This window comes from Carassius carassius, chromosome 29, assembly GCF_963082965.1.
Source record: "Carassius carassius chromosome 29, fCarCar2.1, whole genome shotgun sequence".
Classification (NCBI taxonomy): domain Eukaryota; kingdom Metazoa; phylum Chordata; class Actinopteri; order Cypriniformes; family Cyprinidae; genus Carassius; species Carassius carassius.
The window spans coordinates 27980835-28005695 of record NC_081783.1 but is presented as its reverse complement, the minus strand read 5'-3'; the positions used below and the strand labels follow the sequence as shown (position 1 = coordinate 28005695).

Here is a 24861-nt window from a genome sequence, read left to right as displayed (position 1 = left end):
AACATATTGTAGCTTTTCTTTAAAGTTTTTCACGATTTCCCAATAAACTCTTTTTATGTTTAATTAAATGGATCTGCGATGTCATGGATTCATTTATTATAAACTCAGATATTCCATAAAATCAGATTAACTACATGCCTTGTACATAAATGATATGTTATGTTGTATAAATATATGTATTGTTGATATATTAAATGTATGAAAGGGTCAAAGATGAAAAAGGGTTTTAAGCATAAAAACTATTAAGTGTAATACTGCTTTAAATTGTTGTTGCCCCCCCCCACCAAAAAAAGTTTATAACTTAAAAATGTAATTGCAAATTTTTTTTTTTTGTCTTTCCGAGCCAAAAATTATAATTATTATATAAGAATCATACATTTTCCCCTGATTTACAGAAGTAACCCACTAAATTGTAACTCATTGTAACATTCTTGTCAGGCATATTTACAACAAAAATCAATTCATGACATTATTAAAGGATTAATTACTTTCATCCAAAATACTAATTATTTGTAATTTTACATTTTTAAAAATTTCTCACTATCCTAGGTTTTGCCCATTTGTCAGTAAGAATTTGTACTCATTTAAAACACAATCAAATTGAATATGCTCTCTTATTCTTTTATATATTTTAATATGTACACGTCAGAAGAAGCAAGTTGTTTGAATTTTTACATAAATATTGTTACACTGAATGACGATGTAACATTATTTCAACCACATTTTATTCTCCAAAAACTTTTTTGAAACCTTACAAGTAGATACTTTACTTGAATTTAATATGCTATCTATGGACATAAAATCACTTGTTTTTTTTTATTTTTTTTATTTTTTTTATGCTTAACGTCTTTGACCTGAAAATAAACCGTTACAAATCTTGATGTAGTTTGACATTGCTCATGTAAGCCCGTGATTTTACAGTCACAGGTGTCATTATGAAACCTAAAAAAGTCCTCCGAGAGGAACACACGCCCATGCTCGCACGCTTACTGACTCGAGGTAGAAAAGGAAGTGCTGTGTCTGTTCACATAAGAACTTCAGATCCCATTCTTGCTGTTTGATTGTGTGATCTGTGTGTGTTTCAGGTCATGGGCTCTCTGTTCCACAGTGAAGAGGTCTGTCTGGTCCAGATCTTCCTCCAGACGGCATCGGCCTACAACTGTGTCAGTGAACTGGGAGAGCTGGAGATCGTGGAGTTCAGAGATGTGAGAGAACCAATAACTGACAAACCATTAGTTTTATTCTTTACGTGTTACATTGACTTGCCGATGTCGCAAAGGAGATAATGACACGTGTCTTTGTTTGAAATCCTGATCTCAGCTGAATCCGAATGTGAATGCGTTCCAGAGGAAGTTTGTGAGCGAGGTGAGGAGATGTGAGGAACTGGAGAAAACCTTCGATGAGTCTGTCCCTCCTTAGCTCCCATGATCCTGACTTCCTTCTTTCTGTTCACACAGGTTCCTAGTGCTGTTGTGCAGGAGTCATCAGTACACATTATTCCATAGAGAACAGTGGAAAAAACATTTCATTTAAATGTAACCGCTCCTTGCTTTGGAGCAGTTTGTTATGAGCTGATGGCGTTTAGGCCATGCACGTCTTTAAATTGTTAAACAATAGTTTAATATCTGTGTTATTTGCTGCAATCAAAGCAATCTAAAAATTGTATGAGTAGGTGAAGCAGTAATTTACTGCTGATTAATGTTAGTGCAAATAAAATCACAACAATAATAGCAGATATTATAGATTTGTGAAAGACACCTTATGTATTATTGCTCATAATGTAATCATAATGTTTCACAGTATTACTGTTTTTACTGTATTTCTGACTAAATAAATGCAGCCTTGGTGAGAATAAGAGGTTTATTATGATGAAAGTTTGCTGTTAATTTACTCAAGTTATAGTTTTTTCTTCAGTAGAATGGTAAAGTAACGTTAGATTTTTTACTTAAACTGTGGTCCATGATCATAAAGTGCTAGTCAGCGGCTACAGGTTTTTGAGAATAAAAAAAGCATTTCACTGAACACCATATGAATGCACATGGCTTCTGACAATATATTGATGTTTTATGAAGTGAAACGATCAGTCTGTGCAGGAAACTGAACATTATTTATAGCATAATTACCTTTATAAAACAGATAGTTTCAGTCCTTGATTCAGATTCCGAAGCTGATTTAAATCACTCTACAAACATACACCTTTGTTTACTTCTGTGTGTTGCTCGGCAACCACTTTGTTTGGAACCACATTGTTTGGTGGAAGAATTCTGTTTCATTTATTTTTTATATCATTACACTTTATTTTCTCAGTTTTATTCTGAATTTGCCACTTTATATACCTTACAACTATACTATATTTTACATGTCTAAAGCATATGGTGAATAAACTTGTCTTCATTAGCTCACTTTTTTACATAATGGCATTTTATGTTGACTTGAAGGTTTTTAAACAGTCTCTTTCTTTGCTCCAGTGTTTTTGGAGCAGGAGATTGTCCGCAGTCTCTCTCAGAAACTGCAGCCCCCCATCCCGACCCCTCCGGCCCCTCAGTCCAGAGAACTCCTCTCCATTGAGGAGGACAGTGAGCGCTTGGCCCGAGAGCTCAGAGAGGTTTGTAACTTTGTGTGTGTGTTTCCATGCAAATGTGTTTATGTCTGCTTGTTGAAAGGAATAAAAAACTTCATCAAAACTGATCCTATTTGCTTTCTTGTTCTTAATTTGCTTTCTTACTTTCTCCTATTTACACACGATGCAACAAGATTCCAGTGACAATTCCCTTACGAAAAATAACCATGGTTTTATTATAGTAAAACTGTAGTAAACCATGGTTTTTTGGCGTGTTGACTACCATTTGTATAACCACAGATTAACTACAAATCCATGGTTAAACTATGGTTAATTTAGCAAAACCATGGTTAATTTGTGGTTACCATGGTTTAACTATAGTAACCATGGTTTTTTGGTTTTATTTGTAGTAAAACCATGGTTAATTTTCATAAGGGTTTGTCTGTCCGCACCAGAATCAATCAACAGAATCAATCAAATATCACAGCCAATCAGAAGTGTGTGTGGGCGGGCTCTCTCTGGAAGCACATTGCACTCGCAACAGAATATTTATAATCCAATTCATAAATGTTAAGCATTTTTTTATATTATTAATTGTACATACTAAGTGACATATTTGTTATGCAAAATGCTTGTTTGCTTTGATTTGTTTTCAAGATCTGAGGTAAATTATTTAATATTTAAACTCACACGCTTTAACATTGAATAAAGCACATAAGTACCTGAGATATATACCTATGTCATAGTTTATATGTTGCAGAAATAGAAACTGTTTCTAAAATAGAAATTTTGTATGTTGCTGTCATGGCTGGTTAGGACAAAAACTCAGATTAACATGGAGAAGATACCTTTTATTACGTGTCACAGTATAGTGTTGCGATTAGTTAGAACACACTGTGTTAATTTAGTTCATCCAAAAATTGAAAATCTTGTTATTTGTGATCCTGGACCAGTCATAAGTGTAAAATTTTCATCTTAAAGCTGAATAAATAAGCTTTCTATTGATGTATGGTTTGATGACAATATTTGGCCAAGATACAGGTCCTTCTAAAAAAATTAGCATATTGTGATAAAGTTCATTTTTTTCCATAATTTAATGATAAAAATTAAACTTTCATATATTTTAGATTCATTGCACACCAACTGAAATATTTCAGGTCTTTTATTGTTTTAATACTGATGATTTTGGCATACAGCTCATGAAAACCCAAAATGCCTGTCTCAAAAAATTAGCATATCATGAAAAGGTTCTCTAAACGAGCTATTAACCTAATCATCTGAATCAACTAATTAACTCTAAACACCTGCAAAAGATTCCTGAGGCTTTTAAAAACTCCCAGCCTGGTTCATTACTCAAAACCGCAATCATGGGTAAGACTGCTGTCCAGAAGGACATCATTGACACCCTCAAGCGAGGGGGTAAGACACAGAAAGAAATTTCTGAACGAATAGGCTGTTCCCAGAGTGCTGTATCAAGGCACCTCAGTGGGAAGTCTGTGGGAAGGAAAAAGTGTGGCAAAAAATGCTGCACAACGAGAAGAGGTGACCGGACCCTGAGGAAGATTGTGGAGAAGGACCGATTCCAGACCTTGGGGGACCTGCGGAAGCAGTGGACTGAGTCTGGAGTAGAAACATCCAGAGCCACCGTGCACAGGCGTGTGCAGGAAATGGGCTACAGAGAAGCAGCACTGGACTGTTGCTCAGTGGTCCAAAGTACTTTTTTCGGATGAAAGGAAATTTTGCATGTCATTCAGAAATCAAGGTGCCAGAGTCTGGAGGAAGACTGGGGAGAAGGAAATGCCAAAATGCCTGAAGTCCAGTGTCAAGTACCCACAGTCAGTGATGCCATGTCAGCTGCTGGTGTTGGTCCACTGTGTTTTATCAAGGGCAGGGTCAATGCAGCTAGCTATCAGGAGATTTTGGAGCACTTCATGCTTCCATCTGCTGAAAAGCTTTATGGAGATGAAGATTTCGTTTTTCAGCACGACCTGGCACCTGCTCACAGTGTCAAAACCACTGATAAATGTTTTTTCTGACCATGGTATTACTGTGCTCAATTGGCCTGCCAACTCTCCTGACCTGAACCCCATAGAGAATCTGTGGGATATTGTGAAGAGAAAGTTGAGAGACGCAAGACCCAACACTCTGGATGAGCTTAAGGCCGCTATCGAAGCATCCTGGGCCTCCATAACACCTCAGCAGTGCCACAGGCTGATTGCCTCCATGCCACGCCGCATTGAAGCAGTCATTTCTGCAAAAGGATTCCCCACCAAGTATTGAGTGCATAACTGAACATAATTATTTGAAGGTTGACTTTTTTTTGTATTAAAAACACTTTTCATTTATTGGTCGGATGAAATATGCTAATTTTTTTAAATTTTGGGTTTTCATGAGCTGTATGCCAAAATCATCAGTATTAAAACAATAAAAGACCTGAAATATTTCAGTTGGTGTGCAATGAATCTAAAATATATGAAAGTTTAATTTTTATCATTACATTATGGAAAATAATGAACTTTATCACAATATGCAAATTTTTTGAGAAGGACCTGTACAACGATTTGAAAAAAAATCTAAATACTGAGAACATTGCCATGACTTCCACAGTATGGTAAAAATAATAATAATACTGTGGAAGTCCGTGGGGACCAGAAACTGTTTGGTTACCAAAGTTCTTCAAAATAATTTAATTTCTGTTTTATGTAAGATAGAAACTCAAACAGTTTTGGAACAGCTTTGACGGAAAAGTTTTTATTTTGGGTGAAAATCCCTTTAACTGTAAATGTTTTCCAGTGCTTTCCTGTACCAGTGTCTAGTCATCATTTCCCTGTTAATGCATAACATTAGTGTTGTTTATTAAGTATGGTGGAAGTTGTTTCATATAGTCTGTAATGCTGTCCGTTTGTGATTTCACACATGTGCAGGTGTCCAGGAACAGAGACAGTCTGCGGTCTCCGTACACTCAGCTGTGTCAGTACAGAGGGGTTTTAAAACAGACACATTCCCTCACAGCATCACAGGTAGGAACTGCACTTTACTGTCACAATACGTCCACTTCCTCCTCCTCCACTTCAGCGTCAGTCTGTCTGGTTCATGTGTTTATGCATCATAGGCTCCGCTGGTGTCGTTCGAGCCGGTGGCTCTGGCAGAGAACCGGCAGGACGTCCAGCTGAGCTTTGTGGCCGGCGTGGTCCATCCGTGGAAAGTTCCCGCCTTCGAGAGGCTGTTATGGCGGGCATGTCGTGGTTACATCATTGTGGACTTTCATGAGATGGAAGAAAAACTTAAACATCCTGATTCTGTGAGACCTAAATCATTATTAAATATTATTAGTGTCACGGAATCACAAGAGGCAGACAGGTGGTAAGTCGAAATGAGATTTATTAAACAAGTGCAACAGGGCCGGGATGCAAAGGTGAGTAATGAAGTTGAAGATATCCTACTCTGTGACTTAACTGAATGGTAACCAATGTCTCTGGTTTAGGAGCTGGAGGAAGAGATCGGGAAGGTTCTCCGAAGGAAGGCGGAAGGCTGATGAACAGGAATGATGACTTTAGAAGGTAAGTGGTTTTCTCAGAGGTGAGTAGCTCGGGTGAGTCTGTTGTCAGTGGTATTGACGAGGCCAGACGGTGACTGGTAAGTGAGAGTGGTTTATAAAGGGCATGAGATGATGAGATGGCCAGGTGAGGGTGATTAGTATTCAGGGGAGAGTGAACGAGAGGGTGGAGCGAGTGAAGATGACGGCATGGCAGTGACAATTAGGTTATTGTATAACCAGATGATGGTGTACATGTAAGAACCATTACAATAAGATTATAGTGTTTTTTTATTTATTAGATTATAGAAACATGTACAATCCAACCAAAAGTTATTCAGACACCAGATATAATTTTTTTTTTAATAAACTGTGACACATTATACCCAAAAATTCTTCATGCATTGGACTACCAGTGAAATTGATAACCCCAAAATTTTTCAGACACTTTGACCTGAGGATGTTTTGCTTAACTGTTTTTCTTTAATTGCTAATGTAAACTTTTCCCACCACAGACTGATCAATATGAAGCATTGCTTGGTAACTGGTTGAGCTGAATTGGTATTATATAATTGTGTGCTTTAATTTAACTGCTGACAGATATTCAGTCGAATTCATTACATGCCTTTCTATCAAAGTTATCTGACGTTATCAAGATGAATTTCTTTGGATACAGTTCTGAGTTTTGGTCATATTTTATTACCATTTTCTAAACCATAGAAAATAAACTGTGATATATTGTGAGAAATGGCGTCTGAGTTGTCTGAATAAATTTTGGGTAGACTGTATATCTGTTTTTGTTTTGTAAAGTTGATGAGAGATTTCAGTGGTATTTCCTCAGGGTGAGGAGGTGCAGTGGACCGTGTTTTTAATCTCGTTCTGGGGAATTCAGATCGGTCATAAAGTGAAGAAGATCTGCGACTGGTAGGTGATCTGGATTTGGTGATTTTAAAGGAAACCTGGACATTTTAAACAGTGTGCTTTCTATACTGAAAATCGAATGAATCCCAGAAAAACAATGGAAATGAATAAGTTCTTGTAAAGGTCATGGATGCATTCTTGTGGATTTTCTCTCACAAACTGATCTGTATAAAATGATATTTAAAATTCATTATCCAGTCATCTGGAACCAGAAAGAAAACGTACTTGTTTACTAACGTAACCTCTGTTCCCTTAGATACGTAATGAGTGCTATGTCGTAAGCCATTAGGCTGAGACGCTACAGGGAAAAGTCCTTTTTCTCCGATTTCTAAAGCCTTTTTCAATCACGCAGTGAAACTCCACAAGCCTATGGTGAGCGAGCCTGTCCAACCCACCAAAAGGGGCGGGGCGGGGCATCGGGCTGTATAAGCGGCCGTCTCATCCAGGCAAGCTGATTTAATTCGACTGAAGCGATGACATGAGATGTCCTTGCGTAAAGCACGGCAAAGTATGCAGTACTCATTCCATATCTAAGGGAACAGAGGTTACGTTAGTAACAGAGTACATTCCCTTTCGATACTACACTCGTACTGCATTGAGACGCTATGGGGACAATACAATCATGCCGTGCTATCAGGAAGGATGACCGGGTATTCACCCAGAGCACTAAGAAGGGCTTGTAATGAATACGCAAAATATCCCAGACCAGTTGGGGATGTAATTACACAAGTCATATTGTTGACCTCCTACAGTTCAGGTGCCAAGGGGCCTGGGAACACGTAGGGGACAACGCTAACCCCAGTGACACGGAGGCAGTCGGTAGACACACCACTAGACCACGGCAATGAGGAGGCCATGCCCCTTGTGGAGTGTGCTCTAACTCCTATCGGCCATATCGTTCTGTTCGCTTAAGAGAGGAGGTCCCGTCTAAAGGGCAGGTGCCCTTGGTTGGCTCCTCCAAAGAGGGGCTACCAGGAGGATATTGTGGGCATCCTCCCTGATTCGTCTGATGACTTGGGTGATCAGAGCGATCGGGGGGGGGGGGGGGGGGGGGGGTGGTTGTGGCAGGGGGGAGCATAAAGGAGGAGACTGGGCTTTGCTTGCTTTCTGTACTCGTCCAGATGCCAAATGTCAGATGGCCGTCTTGGAAGCATCTGTGAAGGTGACTTTCTGCCTGCCAACTATCCCCACCGCTGCCCCCTGCCAGCTGGGTTTTGTCCATGGGGCCAGGGTTGCACTGCATGTCTGGCTCACCTTGCTGCCAGGGTGTTATGTTGGGCTCTGTGCAGGCAACAAACACATTGCTTCGAGCACCCAAAACAGAACTGGCTGACCGGAAGGTGAGACGAGGCAATTTGGAGAGTGGTCCGGCCGCAGCGGGACTTAGCCTGTCAGATTCAGCCAGAGGTGGCGTTCCAACACCACCAAGCTGGCCATCGAACACCCCATAGCCTGGGCGGTGGCCTTAGTAGCATGCAGGGCCAGGTATGTAGCACTGCGCAACTCCTTAAATGTGGCTAAGTTGTGCCCCACTTCGTCCATGGTGCAGAGGAGCTTGGCCTGGTACACTTAAAGCACCAGCATGGAGTGCAATGCTGAAGCAGCCTGGCAGTCAGCTGCAGTGAGGTTATTAGAGAAAGATGTTTCGAGGCGAGCAGAATAAGGGGCACGCCACGACATCGTGAGCTCCTCGTGGACCTCAGGGAGACAGCTGCATCCCTCTGGGGAGGGGCCTGGCGGTGTCCGAGCAGGAACCACTTGTCTAGTCAGCTGCTTGAGGGCTCCTCAGGCGCAGAGCACTCCTGCCTAAGTTCCTCAACAGCCTTAGACAGGACACGGATCAGCTCGGTGTCCACAGAAGTCCTGGTGTCAACTGGCTGGGTAGATGTCAAGAGGGTTTTGGGGTGAATCTGTCTTTTAAGAATTTTAGTATTTATAAATAATAAGCACTTAATAGCACGTATAAGACACTATTTATCTTTAATCATGCCCCCATTGAATTAACATTTCACTTCAATTAAAATTCATATGAACCTAACATATAAAAAAGTTATTGTTTAGCTGACTGTAGTATTTTTAGGTTTTTTATATTTCTATTTCATCTTGAGCCACCAGATGTCACCAAAGTCTCCAATTTTTTAGGTTTTGACTGTCTGAATTTACTGGAATTATTATAATATATATATATTTTTTTTTACTTAAAGGGACAATAAGTAACTTTTTAGGTATTTTATTATCTAAAATCAATATTTTTATTCATAAATATGCCCTCAATGGTGTACAAATACCTATGCCAATGTTTAAACTAATCCTCGTAAATGAAGAATTTATTATCTTTATATACATGGGACGGGTAGGTCGACAGAGGCTTCCATGTAGTTCCGCCATCTTGCAAAACTATAATAGCAGAGAGGGACAAAAAGTACTAAGCCAACGCGTTTCCACAACGCGTTTTCGGTCAGAGCCAGAAACGCAGGTGCAGAGCAGTGAGAGGCGCTTGAAACTGCACCGGCAAGTTTAAAAGTCTGGATTGCATTCTTATTATGGACCATACGTATGCCGCGCCACAGGAGAAGAAAACATCGTCGCCAAAACGAAGTGCTATTAGAAGACATCCTGTCAAAGCTTTTTGGTACATATCGCCTACCGTAGATGCAACGCGCATTTGAAAAAGCGAGGCGCTGGAGAGCAAAATTTGTTTGAATGCAAAATACAATTTCACCACTAGATGGGAGTAATTCCTACTTACAGTCCCTTTAATAAGTAAACCAAATATTAAATATAAAATAAAAATAAGCATATTTTACATTAAAATATGGTAATTTTAGAGGTAAAAAAAATCACAAATAAATACATTTTAAGATTTATTATTATCGAAGATGGTGACATGGCATTTTATAACAATACATATAAATAAATTGGGATCACACCTGAGACCTTCGTGGCCAGATTTGTCCACAATGGACGGATGAAGGGCTGTTATACAGAGGCTGCGATTGGTTTAGCTTCACACAAAATTTTCTGTTTAGAAGTAGTTAAACATATGCTGGACTATTTTCTCATTCAAAAATTACTTATGAACAGGTGCAATGTACTGCTTCCTTGTTTATTCAGTTTTCTGCAATGTTCCACAAACACACAGCTTCCACACACAAACCTTCCCCTATCCTGAGAGCCTGTGAAAAGCGCTATACAAAATAAACTTGAATTGATCTTTTACTGTCTGTTTTCACACGTCTGCAGCTGTCTACACCATCATCACGTTTCCCTTCCTGTTTGCCGTCATGTTCGGGGACGTTGGACACGGTCTTCTGATGACGCTGGTGGCTCTCTGGATGATTCTGGAAGAGAAGGATTCAAAACTGAGGAAAAACACTAATGAAGTAAAAAAAACTTAAAACACATGCAAACACTCTCTAAAAACTTGCGTTTTCGATACTGGAATTTTGGAACTTTGATACAATACCTTACAAGATAAAAATATCCAATAACAGTGGAAGAAATGCCACAAAATTAAGGGTGTAAGATTTAAACCATCTCCAAGTTAAGACAATATTGCTTTGAGGAGGATAACAGGATAATAATAATAATAATAATAATAATAATAATAATAATAATAATGTTCATCATATTTTTCTTATTTAACATTGTAATACTGATACTTTTAACTTCACTATTAATTTAATAATTTTTTTATTATTTTACTTAACACTGCAGCATTAAAGTTATAATACTTATGACTATTTTTCTTCACTTGCAAGAGTTAAACCCTCAAGCAGAAAACTGGAAAGAGTCCTATGTCAGGGGTGTCCAGTCCTGCTCCTAAAGAGTCACTTTCCTGATGAGTTTATCTCTAATAATACTAATAATTCATTACATTTATATAGCGCTTTTCTAGGCACTCAAAGCGCTTTACATAGTCTGGGGGTATCTCCTCATCCACCACCAGTGTGCAGCATCCACCTGGATGATGCGACGGCAGCCATAGTGCGCCAGAACGCCCACCACACACCAGCTTACTGGTGGAGAGGAGACAAGAGTGATGAAGCCAATCAGCAGATATGGGGATTGTTAGGAGGCCAAGATGGTCAGAGGCCAATGGGCGAATTTAGCCAGGATGCCGAGGTCACACCTCTACTCTTTTTCGAAAGACATCCTGGGATTTTTAATGACCAAAGAGAGTCAGGACCTCGGTTTAACGTCTCATCCGAAGGACGGTGCTTGTTGACAGTATAGTGTCCCCATCACTACACTGGGGCACTAGGACCCACACAGACCACAGGGTGAGCACCCCCTGCTGGCCTCACTAGCACCTCTTCCAGCAGCAACCTAGTTTTCTCAGGAGGTCTCCCATCCAGGTACTGACCAGGCTCAGCACTGCTTAGCTTCAGTGGGAAACCGGTCTTGGGCTCCAGGGTGATATGGCTGCCGAGTGCTAATTAAACTCATTTGAACCAACTAATCAAGTCTGCGTATCTCTAGGGCTGTGTTCCACTTTACCTTTAGACACGCACTCTTCCCTAAGCACTTTGTGCGTTCCACTTTGTTAAGTGGACAAGGGAGGTTTACTGTACGTATATGGACAGACCCTCGAGCCCTCGATTTTCATACTTATGTATATTTCAGGCAGCTCTCTACACCACAATGCAACACAATTGTGACGTCACCGCAGATCACGTTTAATTTACCTCCACCCCAAATGACTCTTACAACAATTATTCAATTATAGCTACTGTAATTTAATATAATCGTATCAGTTATTTTTTTATATGTTTATTTATAACAGCTTATACCTTATACATAAAGTACATATACCTTCATATTAGGGCTAAACAATTAATCTCATTTCTAATCGCGATTACAATTACAGATGCCACAATTATGTAATCGTTCAAAGTGGCAATTAATCATTCAAAGTCCACTTATGTATGTTATTCTGGGTGTTTTTTTTTCTACATGTTATCGTAAGGGTTTTTAGTGTTAGTTAAACATTATAATACCATGCATATTTTTATAAACATCTTTAAATTCAAATTGTGATAATTTATAATTAATAATCACAATTACAATTTCAAAGGAATAATCTACAATTATGATTGTCAATTATGATTGTCATAATTGTGCAGCCCTAATTCATATATACCTATAAATAAATAACACATAATACCTATATACATGAAGAGTGGTGCATCAATAAAATTAGTAAGGGAAAAATTGCTAATAAACTCCATAGCGGATTCCAAGGGATCAAGGGCTTAAGGGTCAGTCACACTGTACTAGTCTTTCCATTGATTTCCATTTGGAGCAGAAATGCAAACTCATGTATAGAGCTTTTAGATTGCGCTGCGTTCCGAAGTTCAAGTTTGGTGAACTCTGACCCACGAGTATGTATCATATGAAACCATTTGATCAATAGAAGATTGATTCATCATGGCATGAATTTACATACATTTAAAACTGCAGTGCCACAGGAAAGTGGAGTAGATTGTGTTTTACAATTTAGTGAGGAAAGGTCATAAAACAAAGTGGAACTCATCCCAGAAGCATCCAAGAAGTTGTGCTTATTTGTTTTTAACCACAGATTTGCTAATTCTTTATCTCCTTCAGATCTGGGGTCTGGCCAATAATCATCTGACGTTCCTCAACAGCTATAAGATGAAGATGTCTGTCATTATTGGAGTCTTCCATATGACCTTTGGTGTGTGTTTATCCTTATTCAACTACATGTAAGTATGTTTCCATTACGATACTTCACTCGTACTGCGTGCTAGACACTTATGGGTATTACTTATTTTTCTCAGAGGACTGAAGCCTTTATAATCATGCAATGTAACTGCACGACCATTGGCTCTGCATTGGAGCTCACCAGAGCCTGCCAGAATGGGCGGGGCCATCTGGCTATATAAGCGGCATTAAGCAATAGGATCTCAGATCGATTTTACCTTAGCTGATCTAGGGGACTTGAAGCGCTCGCCGTTGACGTGCCTCGCTGCCGACAAGAAGCTGAGTCGCCTGCACCACTCTGCCTTTCCCGCCTGCTCTCCGAGGCACTTCAGTGTCTGGCACAGATACCAGCTCACCCCTGCCACCATCCGGCGAGCTAAAAAAAAAGCAAATCTCCTTTTCTAAAAGAGCATACAGGACTGCACTGCATGCTGACAACAGCCACTCATAGTGTGTTTCCTGACTGGGCAAGCCCCGGTCAGATCACTTTCTTCTCGGTGAGCAGCTCCGCCCCTACTGCCCTCGTGTTTTCTTTACCTGTGAGGAAAAAACAGCAGGGCAGGGGGACTCAGCACTTGGCTGCAAGCCTTGTCTTTGCAAAACAGAGAGGATTCTCCCATCCTCTTCGAACAACCAGACCAGTGTCCCTCAGTGGATGCGAGCGACATGGTCTTATTCTGTGGAATTGAGGTTGAACTGCTAGATGACAGCATGTCTCTAGCAGCACCAGACGCGGAGGAGATGTCGGGCTATACCATTGACCCCACCCCATTGCCATCTTCAGTTCCCAGCAACGCCAAACTATGGATGGATGCCAAACTTTCCTGCGTCCTTTCTAAAGCTGTCAAGGAGCTGGGATTTGAGTGATCTACCCTGGAGAAGGCCACTCTTAACCATCTGGACAAATGATTCCTGCCTGGGTGACGTCAGGGATTCTTCAGCGAGGTCCACGACAAGCTAACGGAATCGTGGCGTTATCCCTACTCGGCTCGCCTTTGTGCATCCTCTTCTTCTGCGCTATCATCAGTAGATAGTGCTGAAGAAAAAGGCAATGAGAAACTGCCTCCCCTCGATGAGTCAGTGGCTGCGCACCTCTGCCCACCGACTGCCATTGAATGTAAAGGGAAGGTCACTCACCTGTCCAAACCTTGCAGGACGACGTTTACCCTCGCTGGAGCCTACTCCTGTGCCAGGTAGGCTGCCTCAGCTCTGCACTTCATGTCCGTGCTCCAGGTCTTTCAGCCCAAACTCCTCCAATGGCCAGCTTAGTGGTGTTGGTGCGCCACTTGTGGCTATAAACCTCACTGAAATCAAGGAGGCTGACAAGGTCCCTGTAATGAGTGGGGCCGAGAGCCGTGGGATTGGAGCTAGACTGGTGGAGTTAATGAAAATGTGCCCCCGGAGGAGCTCCAAAAGGATTAAAAAAAGAGGAGTAAAGACGGGGAAGGACGAGAGAGGACCAGGCCTGGGCTATTTTGTGTTTGTTTATCTGTTTATTAAAATTATGTTTGAATGTTTGCTGGTTCCCCGTCTCCTCCTCCTCGATCTACTAATGTTGTTATAGTCCCATTCCTCGATTCTCCTATTTTGACTCGCTGTTGAGGGGTTTGCCGAGTGTTTTACAGTGCCAAGGATCCGGGCCCAAGCTGATGCTGGAACTTGCACATCAAGTCAAGTCAAGTCATGTCACCTTTTATTTATATAGCGCTTTAAACAAAATACATTGCATCAAAGCAACTGAACACTATTCATTAGGAAAACAGTGTGTCAATAATGAAAAATTATAGTTAAAGGCAGTTCATCATTGAATTCAGTGATGTCATCGCTGTTCAGTTAAATAGTCAACGATATCGCTGTAGATGAAGTGACCCCAACTAAGCAAGCCAGAGGCGACAGCGGCAAGGAACCGAAACTCCATCAGTGACAGAATGGAGAAAAAAACCTTGGGAGAAACCAGGCTCAGGTGGGGGGCCAGTTCTCCTCTGGCCAGACGAAACCAGTAGTTCAATTCCAGGCTGCAGCAAAGTCAGATTGTGCAGAAGAATCATCTGTTTCCTGTGGTCTTGTCCTGGTGGTCCTCTGAGACAAGGTCTTTACAGGGGATCTGTATCTGGGGCTCTAGTTGTCCTGGTCTCCGCTGTCTTTCAGGGCAGTAGAGGTCCTTTCTAGGTGCTGATCCACGATCTGGTCTGGATACGTACTGGATCCGGGTGACTGCAGTGACCCTCTGATCTGGATACAGACTGGATCTGGTGGCTACGGTGACCTCGGAATAAGAGAGAAACAGACAAATATTTGCGTAGATGCCATTCTTCTAATGATGTAGCAAGTACATAGGGTGTTATGGGAAGTGTTTCCGGTTCCGGTTCTAATTAATGCAGCCTAAAAATTCTTTAACCGATTTGGATAATAAAAGCATATTAGTATGTTATGTGTAAGCCAGGTTAAAGAGATGGGTCTTTAATCTAGATTTAAACGGCAAGAGTGTGTCTGCCTCCTGAACAATGTTAGGTAGGTTATTCCAGAGTTTAGGCACCAAATAGGAAAAGGATCTGCCGGCCGCAGTTGATTTTGATATTCTAAGTATTATCAAATTGCCTGAGTTTTGAGAACGTAGCGGACGTAGAGGATTATAATGTAAAAGGAGCTCATTCAAATACTGAGGTGCAAAACCATTCAGGGCTTTATAAGTAATAAGCAATATTTTAAAATCTATACAGTTGATTCCGCAGTTGATTTTGATATTCTAAGTATTATCAAATTGCCTGAGTTTTGAGAACGTAGCGGACGTAGAGGATTATAATGTAAAAGGAGCTCATTCAAATACTGAGGTGCAAAACCATTCAGGGCTTTATAAGTAATAAGCAATATTTTAAAATCTATACGATGTTTGATAGGGAGCCAGTGCAGTGTTGACAGGACCGGGCTAATATGGTCATACTTCCTGGTTCTAGTTAGAACTCTTGCTGCTGCATTTTGGACTAGCTGTAGTTTTTTTACTAAGTGTGCAGAACAAGCACCCAATAAAGCATTACAATAATCTAACCTTGAGGTCATAAATGCATGGATTAACATTTCTGCATTTGACATTGAGAGCATAGGCCGTAATTGAGATATATTTTTGAGATGGAAAAATGCAGTTTTACAAATGCTAGAAACATGGCTTTCTAAGGAAAGATTGCGATCAAATAGCACACCTATGTTCCTAACTGATGACGAAGAATTGACAGAGCAGCCATCAAGTCTTAGACAGTGTTCTAGGTTATTACAAGCAGAGTTTTTAGGTCCTATAATTAACACCTCTGTTTTTTTCAGAATTTAGCAGTTTTTAGCAAATTACTCGTCATCCAGTTTTTTGGACTATGCATTCCATTAGTTTTTCAAATTGGTGTGTTTCACCGGGCCGCGAAGACATATAGAGCTGAGTATCATCAGCATAACAGTGAAAGCTAACACCATGTTTCCTGATGATATCTCCCAAGGGTAACATATAAAGCATGAAGAGTAGCGGCCCTAGTACTGAGCCTTGAGGTACTCCATACTGCACTTGTGATCGATATGATACATCTTCATTCACTGCTATGAACTGATGGCGGTCATATAAGTACGATTTAAACCATGCTAATGCACTTCCATTGATGCCAACAAAGTGTTCAAGTCTATGCAAAAGAATGTTGTGGTCAATTGTGTCAAACGCAGCACTAAGATCCAATAAAACTAATAGAGAAATACACCCACGATCAGATGATAAGAGCAAATCATTTGTAACTCTAAGGAGAGCAGTCTCAGTACTATGATACGGTCTAAATCCTGACTGGAAATCCTCACATATACCATTTTTCTCTAAGAAGGAATATAATTGTGAGGATACCACCTTTTCTAGCATCTCGGACAGAAAAGGGAGATTCGAGATTGGTCTATAATTAACTAGTTCTTTGGGGTCAAGTTGTGGTTTTTTGATGAGAGGCATAATAACAGCCAGTTTGAAAGTTTTGGGGACATATCCTAATGACAATGAGGAATTAATAATAGTCAGAAGAGGATCTATGACTTCTGGAAGCACCTCTTTTAGGAGCTTAGATGGTATAGGGTCTAACATACATGTTGTTGGTTTAGATGATTTAACAAGTTTATACAATTCTTCCTCTCCTATAGTAGAGAATGAGTGGAACTGTTCCTTTAGGGGGTCTATAGTGCACTGTCTGATGCGATACTGTAGCTGACGGCTGAATGGTTGCAATTTTATCTCTAATAGTATCGATTTTAGAAGTAAAGTAGTTCATAAAGTCATTACTGCTGTGGTGTTGGGAAATGTCAACACTTGTTGAGGCTTTATTTGTCATTAATTTAGCCACAGTATTGAATAAATACCTGGGGTTATGTTTGTTTTCTTCTAAAAGAGAAGAAAAGTAATCGGATCTAGCAGTTTTTAATGCTTTTCTGTAGGATAGGTTACTTTCCCGCCAAGCAATACGAAATACTAGTTACGAAATACTAGTTTTGTTTTCCTCCAGCTGCATTTTTCGGGCTGCTCTCTTTAGGGTGCGAGTATGCTCATTATACCATGGTGTCAAACTGTTTTCCTTAACCTTCCTTAAGCGTAAAGGAGCAACTGTATTTAAAGTGCTAGAAAAGAGAGAGTCCATAGTTTCTGTTACATCATCAAGTTGTTCTGAGGTTTTGGATATGCTAAGGAATTTGGATACATCAGTAAGATAACTTAAAAAGCAGTCTTTTGTGGTAGAAGTGATGGTTCTTCCATACTTGTAACAAGAAGTAGAATTTACAATTTTGGCTATATGAAGTTTGCACAGAACTAAATAATGATCTGACATATCATCATTTGGCTGAATAATTTCAACACAATCAACATCAATTCCATGTGACAGTATTAAATCTAGAGTATGATTTCGACAATGAGTAGGTCCTGAAACGTGATGTCTAACCCCAATAGAGTTCAGAATGTCTATAAATGCTGATCCCAATGCATCTTTTTCATCAATGCATCAGGCATCGTCTTGATCTGCTGGACAGGAAGAGGAGGGGGCAAAATCTCACTAGTGCTGGACCGCCCCCCCAACACCCTCTGTTATGCCCCCAAGCACTCTGATTGGTTCCGGGTGCCAGTGGAAGTATGTTTGTCCCAAAAACTGTTGTGTATACTGGGCCCGTTCCAAAAGTGTCCACACAAACAGCTGCTGTTATAGCGAGAAAAATTAAAAACATTTTCAATATGTTGTGTGACCACTCTGGCTTCTTGTAAAGACCTACAGTGGTTCAAGCAGGGCTTGACTATGGGTATGACTCACAGAAGTAAGTTTGTCTCGACAGATGCATCCAACACGGGTTGGGGAGCTCTGTGAGAGGGCAGGCCATTTTAACTGCCATGAGATGATTGCAGTATGTCGAGCCCTCCAGACCTTCTTACCGGACCTGAAGGGACACCATGTGCTAATCCGCTCAGACAGCATGACAGTGGTATCTTATAGAAATCGCCAAGGCAAGCTCACCTCGAAACAACTTTTCAAGATGGTAAAACACCTCTTGGAGTGGACACATCTCCACCTGCGTTCACTGAGGGCAGCACATTTGCCCACCGTATTGAACCAAGGAGCAGACATGCTATCTCAGAGCAACATCCCCTCAGAGGATTGTATTGGTTTTCCCATAAGCATCTAGCGATACAGTACGGGTGAAGTATCGAAAGGAAATGTACTCTGTTACATACGTAACCTTAGTTCCTTAAGATACGGAAATGAGTACTGGATTCCTTGCTGTGCCATGACGCTGCACGACTTCGTGTTGTCACTTCAGTCAAATTTACCTGAGATCCTAAGGCAAAATGCCTGCTTAAATAGCCAGATGGTCCCGCCCATTTTGGTGGGTTTCTTTGCCATAGGCTCGTCCAGCTCCACTGCCAAGTGATTCGTTCGTTTTTAATTTACTGCACAAACCAATGGCATTGCAGTTACACTGTGTGATTATAACAGTCCTCTGTGAAAAAGGAGTTTTGCCCATAAACTTCCAGCGATGCAGTACTCATTTCCCGTATTTCCGGGAACTGAGGTTACGAAAGTAACCAGCTCGAATACATTTTTTCTTTGCTGATCTTGAGAGTTTATTCATGTTTTCTGCAAATTGGTGTCTTTTTTAACATTTTAAATGCATCTGTATGAACTGCATTTTATATTGTTTCGTGGATCAGAAATTGTTATAATTTAGAAAAAAAAGGCAATTTTCCTGATTTTACCCTGATTTTAGCCCTCTGACATTATACCACTCTGAATGATCAGTTTCTTACATTTTGTGGCATTGTTGTTGGGTCCAGTATTGCTCTAGTGAGGCAATCGTATGGTTGAAAATAAACATTAGGATCCTTTGGAAAGTAATGTTATTTTTAGTCCATTGATCTTGCTGGTGTTATTTTCCTGATTGTCCATATAAAACACGAGTAGGCTGGGATAAAGAAGCGCTGATGAAGTAGTACCTTTTATATTTGTATTTAAATTCTTGTATTTCAAAAGATCAAAGAGAAATTTGATTTCTCAATTCATGGCTCCTTTAAAAGTAAATAGTGTAGAGTTTAAAATAACCTTTTGCCATGTGCCAAGGGCAGGTGAACTGAGAACATTTACTTTACAACTTACTTGCTCTTTTCCTCCTGCTGTGTAGACACTTCAATGATATCAGCAGTGTGTTTCTGGTGCTGATCCCGGAGCTGAGTTTCATGCTGTGTCTGTTTGGATACCTGATCTTCATGGTCATCTATAGGTGGGTGGTGTATGGCCCCATAACCTCCGACTCTGCTCCCAGTATTCTCATCCACTTTATAGACATGTTCCTGTTTACTGAGAATAAGGACAACAAACCTCTCTATACAGGACAGGTGTGTACCTGTTATGGTGTCATCTTTGTGTTAGTGTCAAAAAGCAGACATTTGAGTGATGTGACATACAGCCAAGTATGGTGTCCCATGCTCAGAATTCGTGCTCTGCATTTAACCCATCCAAAGTGCACACGCACCGTGAACACACAGTGGGCAGCCATTTATGCTGCAGCGCCAGGGGAGCAATTTGAGGATTCAGTGCCTTGCTCTAGGGGCACCTCAGTCGTGGTACTGCCGGCCTGAGACTCGAACCCACAACCTTAGGGTTAGGAGTTAAACTCTCTAACCACTAGGCCATAACTTTGCCACAAATTTCACTTCCATAGTAACTGTTTTCCACTTGACAGTTTGTTGGGGACAAAAGATGGTGATAGACTGCTTTGTTTGTGATTAGTCTCAATATGGTTATTTAAACCGAAGGGAGACCTGGATACAATTGTTTCTTTGCTTTTTGCCAGCAGTTTTCTGTTTCTTCCCCAAGCATTATTAAAAGGGTAATGAATGTTTTATTTATTTGTTTTTTATGTTCATAGAGGTTTACTTATGTTAGTTTTTTTTTTTTTTTTTACAATTTATTTAGTAGTACGTTACACTGTCAAGGTCCATGAAAGTATGAAAAGCATCATCAGAATAGTACATCTGTCAATCAGTGTTTCAGCACATTATGAATTGATAAGAATATGGTTTGTAAGCAGAGAAAACAAATAACTTTATTCAACAATTTCTTTGTCAACAGTCTCCTCTGTGTCTCTCCACATCACTCAAACTGCGTACGCTCTTCTGTGTCAGCCGCGCCACAAGGATACGCTGTTTCTATGTGTATTTGTCAAGTCCTACTCTTGTTCAAGTTCCAAAGGACACATGAGCTGTGTCCCAAAGTGAAGTGCATGGACTCCGAAGTGCGCATTTGAAGTGCGAATGCGTCACAGCAGCGCGATGAAGGGTGTCCCAAAATGAAGTGCGTGGACTCCGAAGTGCGGATGTGGAGTGCGATTGCGTCACAGCTGTCCCAAAGTCAGAATGCGCACTTCGAAGGGCGCATTTGAAGTGCGAATGCATCACCTAGGCGCGACGAAGGCTGACGAATTTCGAAAGCGACTTCAAATGCACCCTTCAATTCCCATGAAAATGAAGTGTACATCTATGGACACTTCGCACCCTACCATATCCCAGAATCACTTGCGTGCATATGACGAGGGTGGCAGGTGAGAGTTCTGTGGAGGACTTCACATTAATATGTAAGTAGGCTATTGTATTTTCATTCACTCAAATACCTAGCGAAAGTGTTAAAAGCAAGGTTTTTTATTAAAATTTTTTACATAAGACAGCCGCTATATAAGACAATTGTCTTTCTCTTTGTTGTGTTTTTGAAGTGCTGTCATGCAAGATATGTCTACAAATGTTTTAACCAAACTTAAGCACTGCAGTATTTTGTATGCATATCCTGCTGTGTCATATTTTCTATTGTTAAGATTACAAAGCTGTCTTTATATTTTTCATAGGTGTTTCCATTTTCTCTTGTTTTATTACTATTCTGGAGCAAGTGAGCCTACTGGGAAAGACTTAAAAATACAAAGTTAATGTACTTTTTTTTTTTGGTGTAATTCATTGTGCTGTTGTTATTAGCAGGCATGGTTTATTTGCTAAAGTGTTCTGGGACAGGTGAGAGAGCGAGTGGAGCTGCTCAGGGAGGACATCAAACTACAGAGAATGAGAGAAGAGCACAAGTTTTCTCTTCTTAAGAGAATGCTTAACACACACATTCTTCATTAGCCAAGAGATAACAGTAGGAGAAAATGGGTATATTACAGTCTTTCAATATATTTTTTTAAAATATCATATTGTCAATGGAAAAACCTAATTTCTCTAGTTTATTTTTGTGATGCAAGTTAAAAATGAAATGCATAAGTTGTATACATTTTTCTTTTTTAGTGTGTAATTTATTCATAAACTTTCTGTACATTTTGTATTTTTGTTTTTCATATTCACGTGTAAATAAAAGAGAAGTACTCATTGTAATTTTTTTAATGCAGCTTATTTTTTTCACAAAACATTTTATGCGTTTATTTTTTTTGTCCTGTAAATATTTTTTTACACATTAAAACAAATTGTTCTATACATATACTGAAAGTAATTTTTACAACCATTTACAGCATAGTTTAGGATTAACATCAGTTTGAGCCCAGCGCTGCCTCCATGTGTTCTGGGGTCTTCAGGAGGTGAGTCTCTTGGTGAATGGTCAGCACCTCCTCAGAGACTCGGAGGACAATGCGGTGGACAGTGGAACGAAGCACGTCAAACACTTTGGAGACCATCTTTATGTACCACTGGCAGACAGATCAGAAACACCAGGGTCTGGATTGTGGCACTTCTCAGAAGATCCTGCAGCTCTTTCAGGGCCTGGCTGCTCAGAACAAAACAATTAGACACCTGTCCAGGGCTGACACATTCAGCTTTATCCTGCAGTACAGGGGTCTGGTCTGATTTAGAGAAAGAAGGAAAAGAGAAATTGTTTAGAGCTATGACAACATAATTAGTACAAGAAATATTGCGATACTTTAGTAAACTAGAATAACAACTAATACCATATTGGGGGAAAACTACTAGTTGTCATATTTAAAACCTTTGCTAAAGGGATTGTTCACCCAAAAATAAAAAAATTCCAAACCTGGAACAACTTAAGGGTGAGTAAATGTTTACAGAATTTTAATTTTTGGCTGAACTGTCCTTTAAGTAAAAGTATTATCTTGCATACTCTAATATACTTAAGGTATTGGGAGTAAAACTGTTGGGTAGTTAAATCTACAACAATGCATCATGTTGTAAAAGACCATATTTTTGTAATGCTGCTGTCCTGTGAGAAAAAAAGTAGTATTTTATATTTGTACGAGTATACTTAACGGATGTACTTTCTTACGGATTTAAAAATGAAAGTAACAACATTTATTGTGAGAATATGAATACATTATTGCTAACTAGATGAATGACTGCATCTGCAGGACTGGGACCGGTCAAACAGAGCACTGGTCAGCTGTCAGCTGAGGGGGTGAGAGAGCAGCTAAGAACCGCGGCGGAACGTCGCAAGGTCAGGCATGTCCGGGAGGAACCTTTGCGGGAGGGTCAGTTGGTGCTTCTTCGGGCTTTTAACGTGAGAGGTAGACATAAAATACATGACCTCTGGGGCCCGGTAGTATACCAGATTGTGAAAGCAGGTGAGCAGGTATGTTCTATTGCTCCAGTGGACAATCTGGGTAAAGTGAGGCAAGTACATCGCTCTGCAATAAAACCTTGGGTGGGTGAGAGTCCTTTGGTTAACGCTCCTGAATGTAACTTAGGGGGACCAATAGCACCTGCTGCGGAAGAGGAGGAGATCGGAGACTGGTTTGTAGTGGTACCCGACGCCCCTCAAGGGGGGCAGAGGTCAGTGCCACTGGTTGAGGTCCCAGTAGGAGGTTCCGGAAGGGACCACACCGTCACAGACAATCTCCCAGAGGAGGAAGAGAATGCAGGGGTTATAGCACCCACCACAGGTGAGGTGATGGCCAGAGTGCTGTCCCCAGAGCCTACTCCTCTTGAGCAGGTTACGGGGGTAAGGCGCACAAGAAGGCTGATGGCAGGACACCATCCTAATCCTCACCGCCTCCCTCGAGCTGTAGGAAGACCACGGCATGAAGGGGGGGGCAGGCGATAGTCCAGTGCGGTGGTTGCCTTGTTCCGACCTTGGCATTAAAAATCCTAGGTGAACAAAAAGTATCCATCGTCGGGTCGACGATGAAAATGTCGGGGGTAGATTGTGACCGAGTGCCCTGCTTTCCATGTTGCCCACTTATACAAATTAAGCTAGAGTTTCCCGCCGTAAATTTCCCTTTAAGTATTGGGACACGTCATTTCCGATTGGCCATAAATAGCCTCTTTCAGCCTGTTAGGATACGCTGCTTCCTGTTGACTCGGGGGTTCCCTTTTCGCTTCCCACGTGCGGGCATTTCGAGTGTGGTGTTACGCCAGCGGTTGCGTGTTTTTATAATGCCGATTGCCTACGCTTGTTGCAGGCATGTGTGAACTCATTTATGCAACGCTGCAGAATCAAAGTGAGATCAAATAATCTAGAGGTGGGCGGTTCGGCGCTTGACTGATTTCATCATCGGCTTGTTTCAGAGATATACAGATCAGTTTACGCGACAGGATCAAAGTGAAACCAAACCATCTAAAAGCGGTTCGTTACGAGTGATTGACTGACTTCATTGTCGGGTGTTCGAGATCTGTCGTGCAAATCTTTTGATCTCGATTCAGAAGGCCTATTTAATGCGAGGAATCGCCGTTGTCCTACAGTCTATTTCTTCCTTGCTTGTTCACTTTGATTAATAGTTACGGTTTGTGTCTTATGACTGGAATGACGATGGTATAATTTGTTTTTTTTTGTTTCTTTCTTTATTTTGAGATTATTTGTTAGTGGGAGCTATTGTTCCCAGAGTGTTCGTGTTTATTAGTAATAATTTGTGTTTACATTAACTTGATTTATTCTGAAGTTATTTCTGTATTGTGGAAGCGTGTGTTTGTGTGTGTGTGCGTTTGAGTGTGTGTTTCTTTTGCTAGATGCTGGGGGCTCCAGCCAGGAATCCTCCTTTTCCTTTTCTGTGGATTGGTGATGGTTTGAACACAGGGTGTGGTGTGCAGTGAGACGCACGGATTTTGTGTGCATTGGTGTGAGTTGCCCCAGAGTGTGTGTGTGGAGCCAGGTATTGCCTGCCCTTGAGTCCTCAGCCAAAGCTCTTGAATGTAGTGTTATTGTATGCCATTGTGAGTGTTTGTTAAAACGATCATGTTTCCTTCCTTGATCACATAAATGATCAGTTGTGGTGGCATGTCCTGTCTGGCACGCCCAGTTGATTTTAAATGAGATTTTTATTGGTAATAAAGAATTATTGTGCATGATATTCACGTCTCTGCTCCTTCCTAGTGCAACCAACTTGCGTGCCTTAAGATAGTGTATCAATTATTCTCTGTGTGATGTCAGAGTGGCGTAGTCGGTTTTCTTAAAGCTGCCTGTTATTCTATTCTATAAAGTTGCAGTCTAAATCATGCCACATTGTGGCGTAGTCGGCAGGATTACGCATTAGTGTGGGACAGAGATGTGAATAATATATTGTTCATCTTGTGCTGTTGTTTTTTTTGTTTTTTGTTTGTTTTATTTTGTTGAACAGGAATAGGACAACGGGGACCCTGTGCGGCCAGTAG

General features: G+C 40.6%; 1 protein-coding gene across 1 annotated transcript; it reads left to right on the top strand.

Moving 5' to 3' along the window:
* Window positions 1-1088: 1088 nt before the first annotated feature.
* LOC132110038 (V-type proton ATPase 116 kDa subunit a 3-like) lies at window positions 1089-23256 on the top strand. The gene is made up of 16 exons (XM_059516623.1): window positions 1089-1205; window positions 1321-1400; window positions 2470-2605; window positions 5485-5580; window positions 5673-5861; window positions 6937-7019; window positions 8306-8356; window positions 8806-8897; window positions 10260-10399; window positions 12624-12742; window positions 19413-19626; window positions 21843-21845; window positions 21961-22099; window positions 22626-22745; window positions 22866-23156; window positions 23207-23256. The coding sequence occupies exons 1-16, from the start codon at window positions 1089-1091 to the stop codon at window positions 23254-23256; spliced, it is 1920 nt and encodes a 639-aa protein (XP_059372606.1).
* The last annotated feature ends 1605 nt before the right edge of the window (window positions 23257-24861 follow it).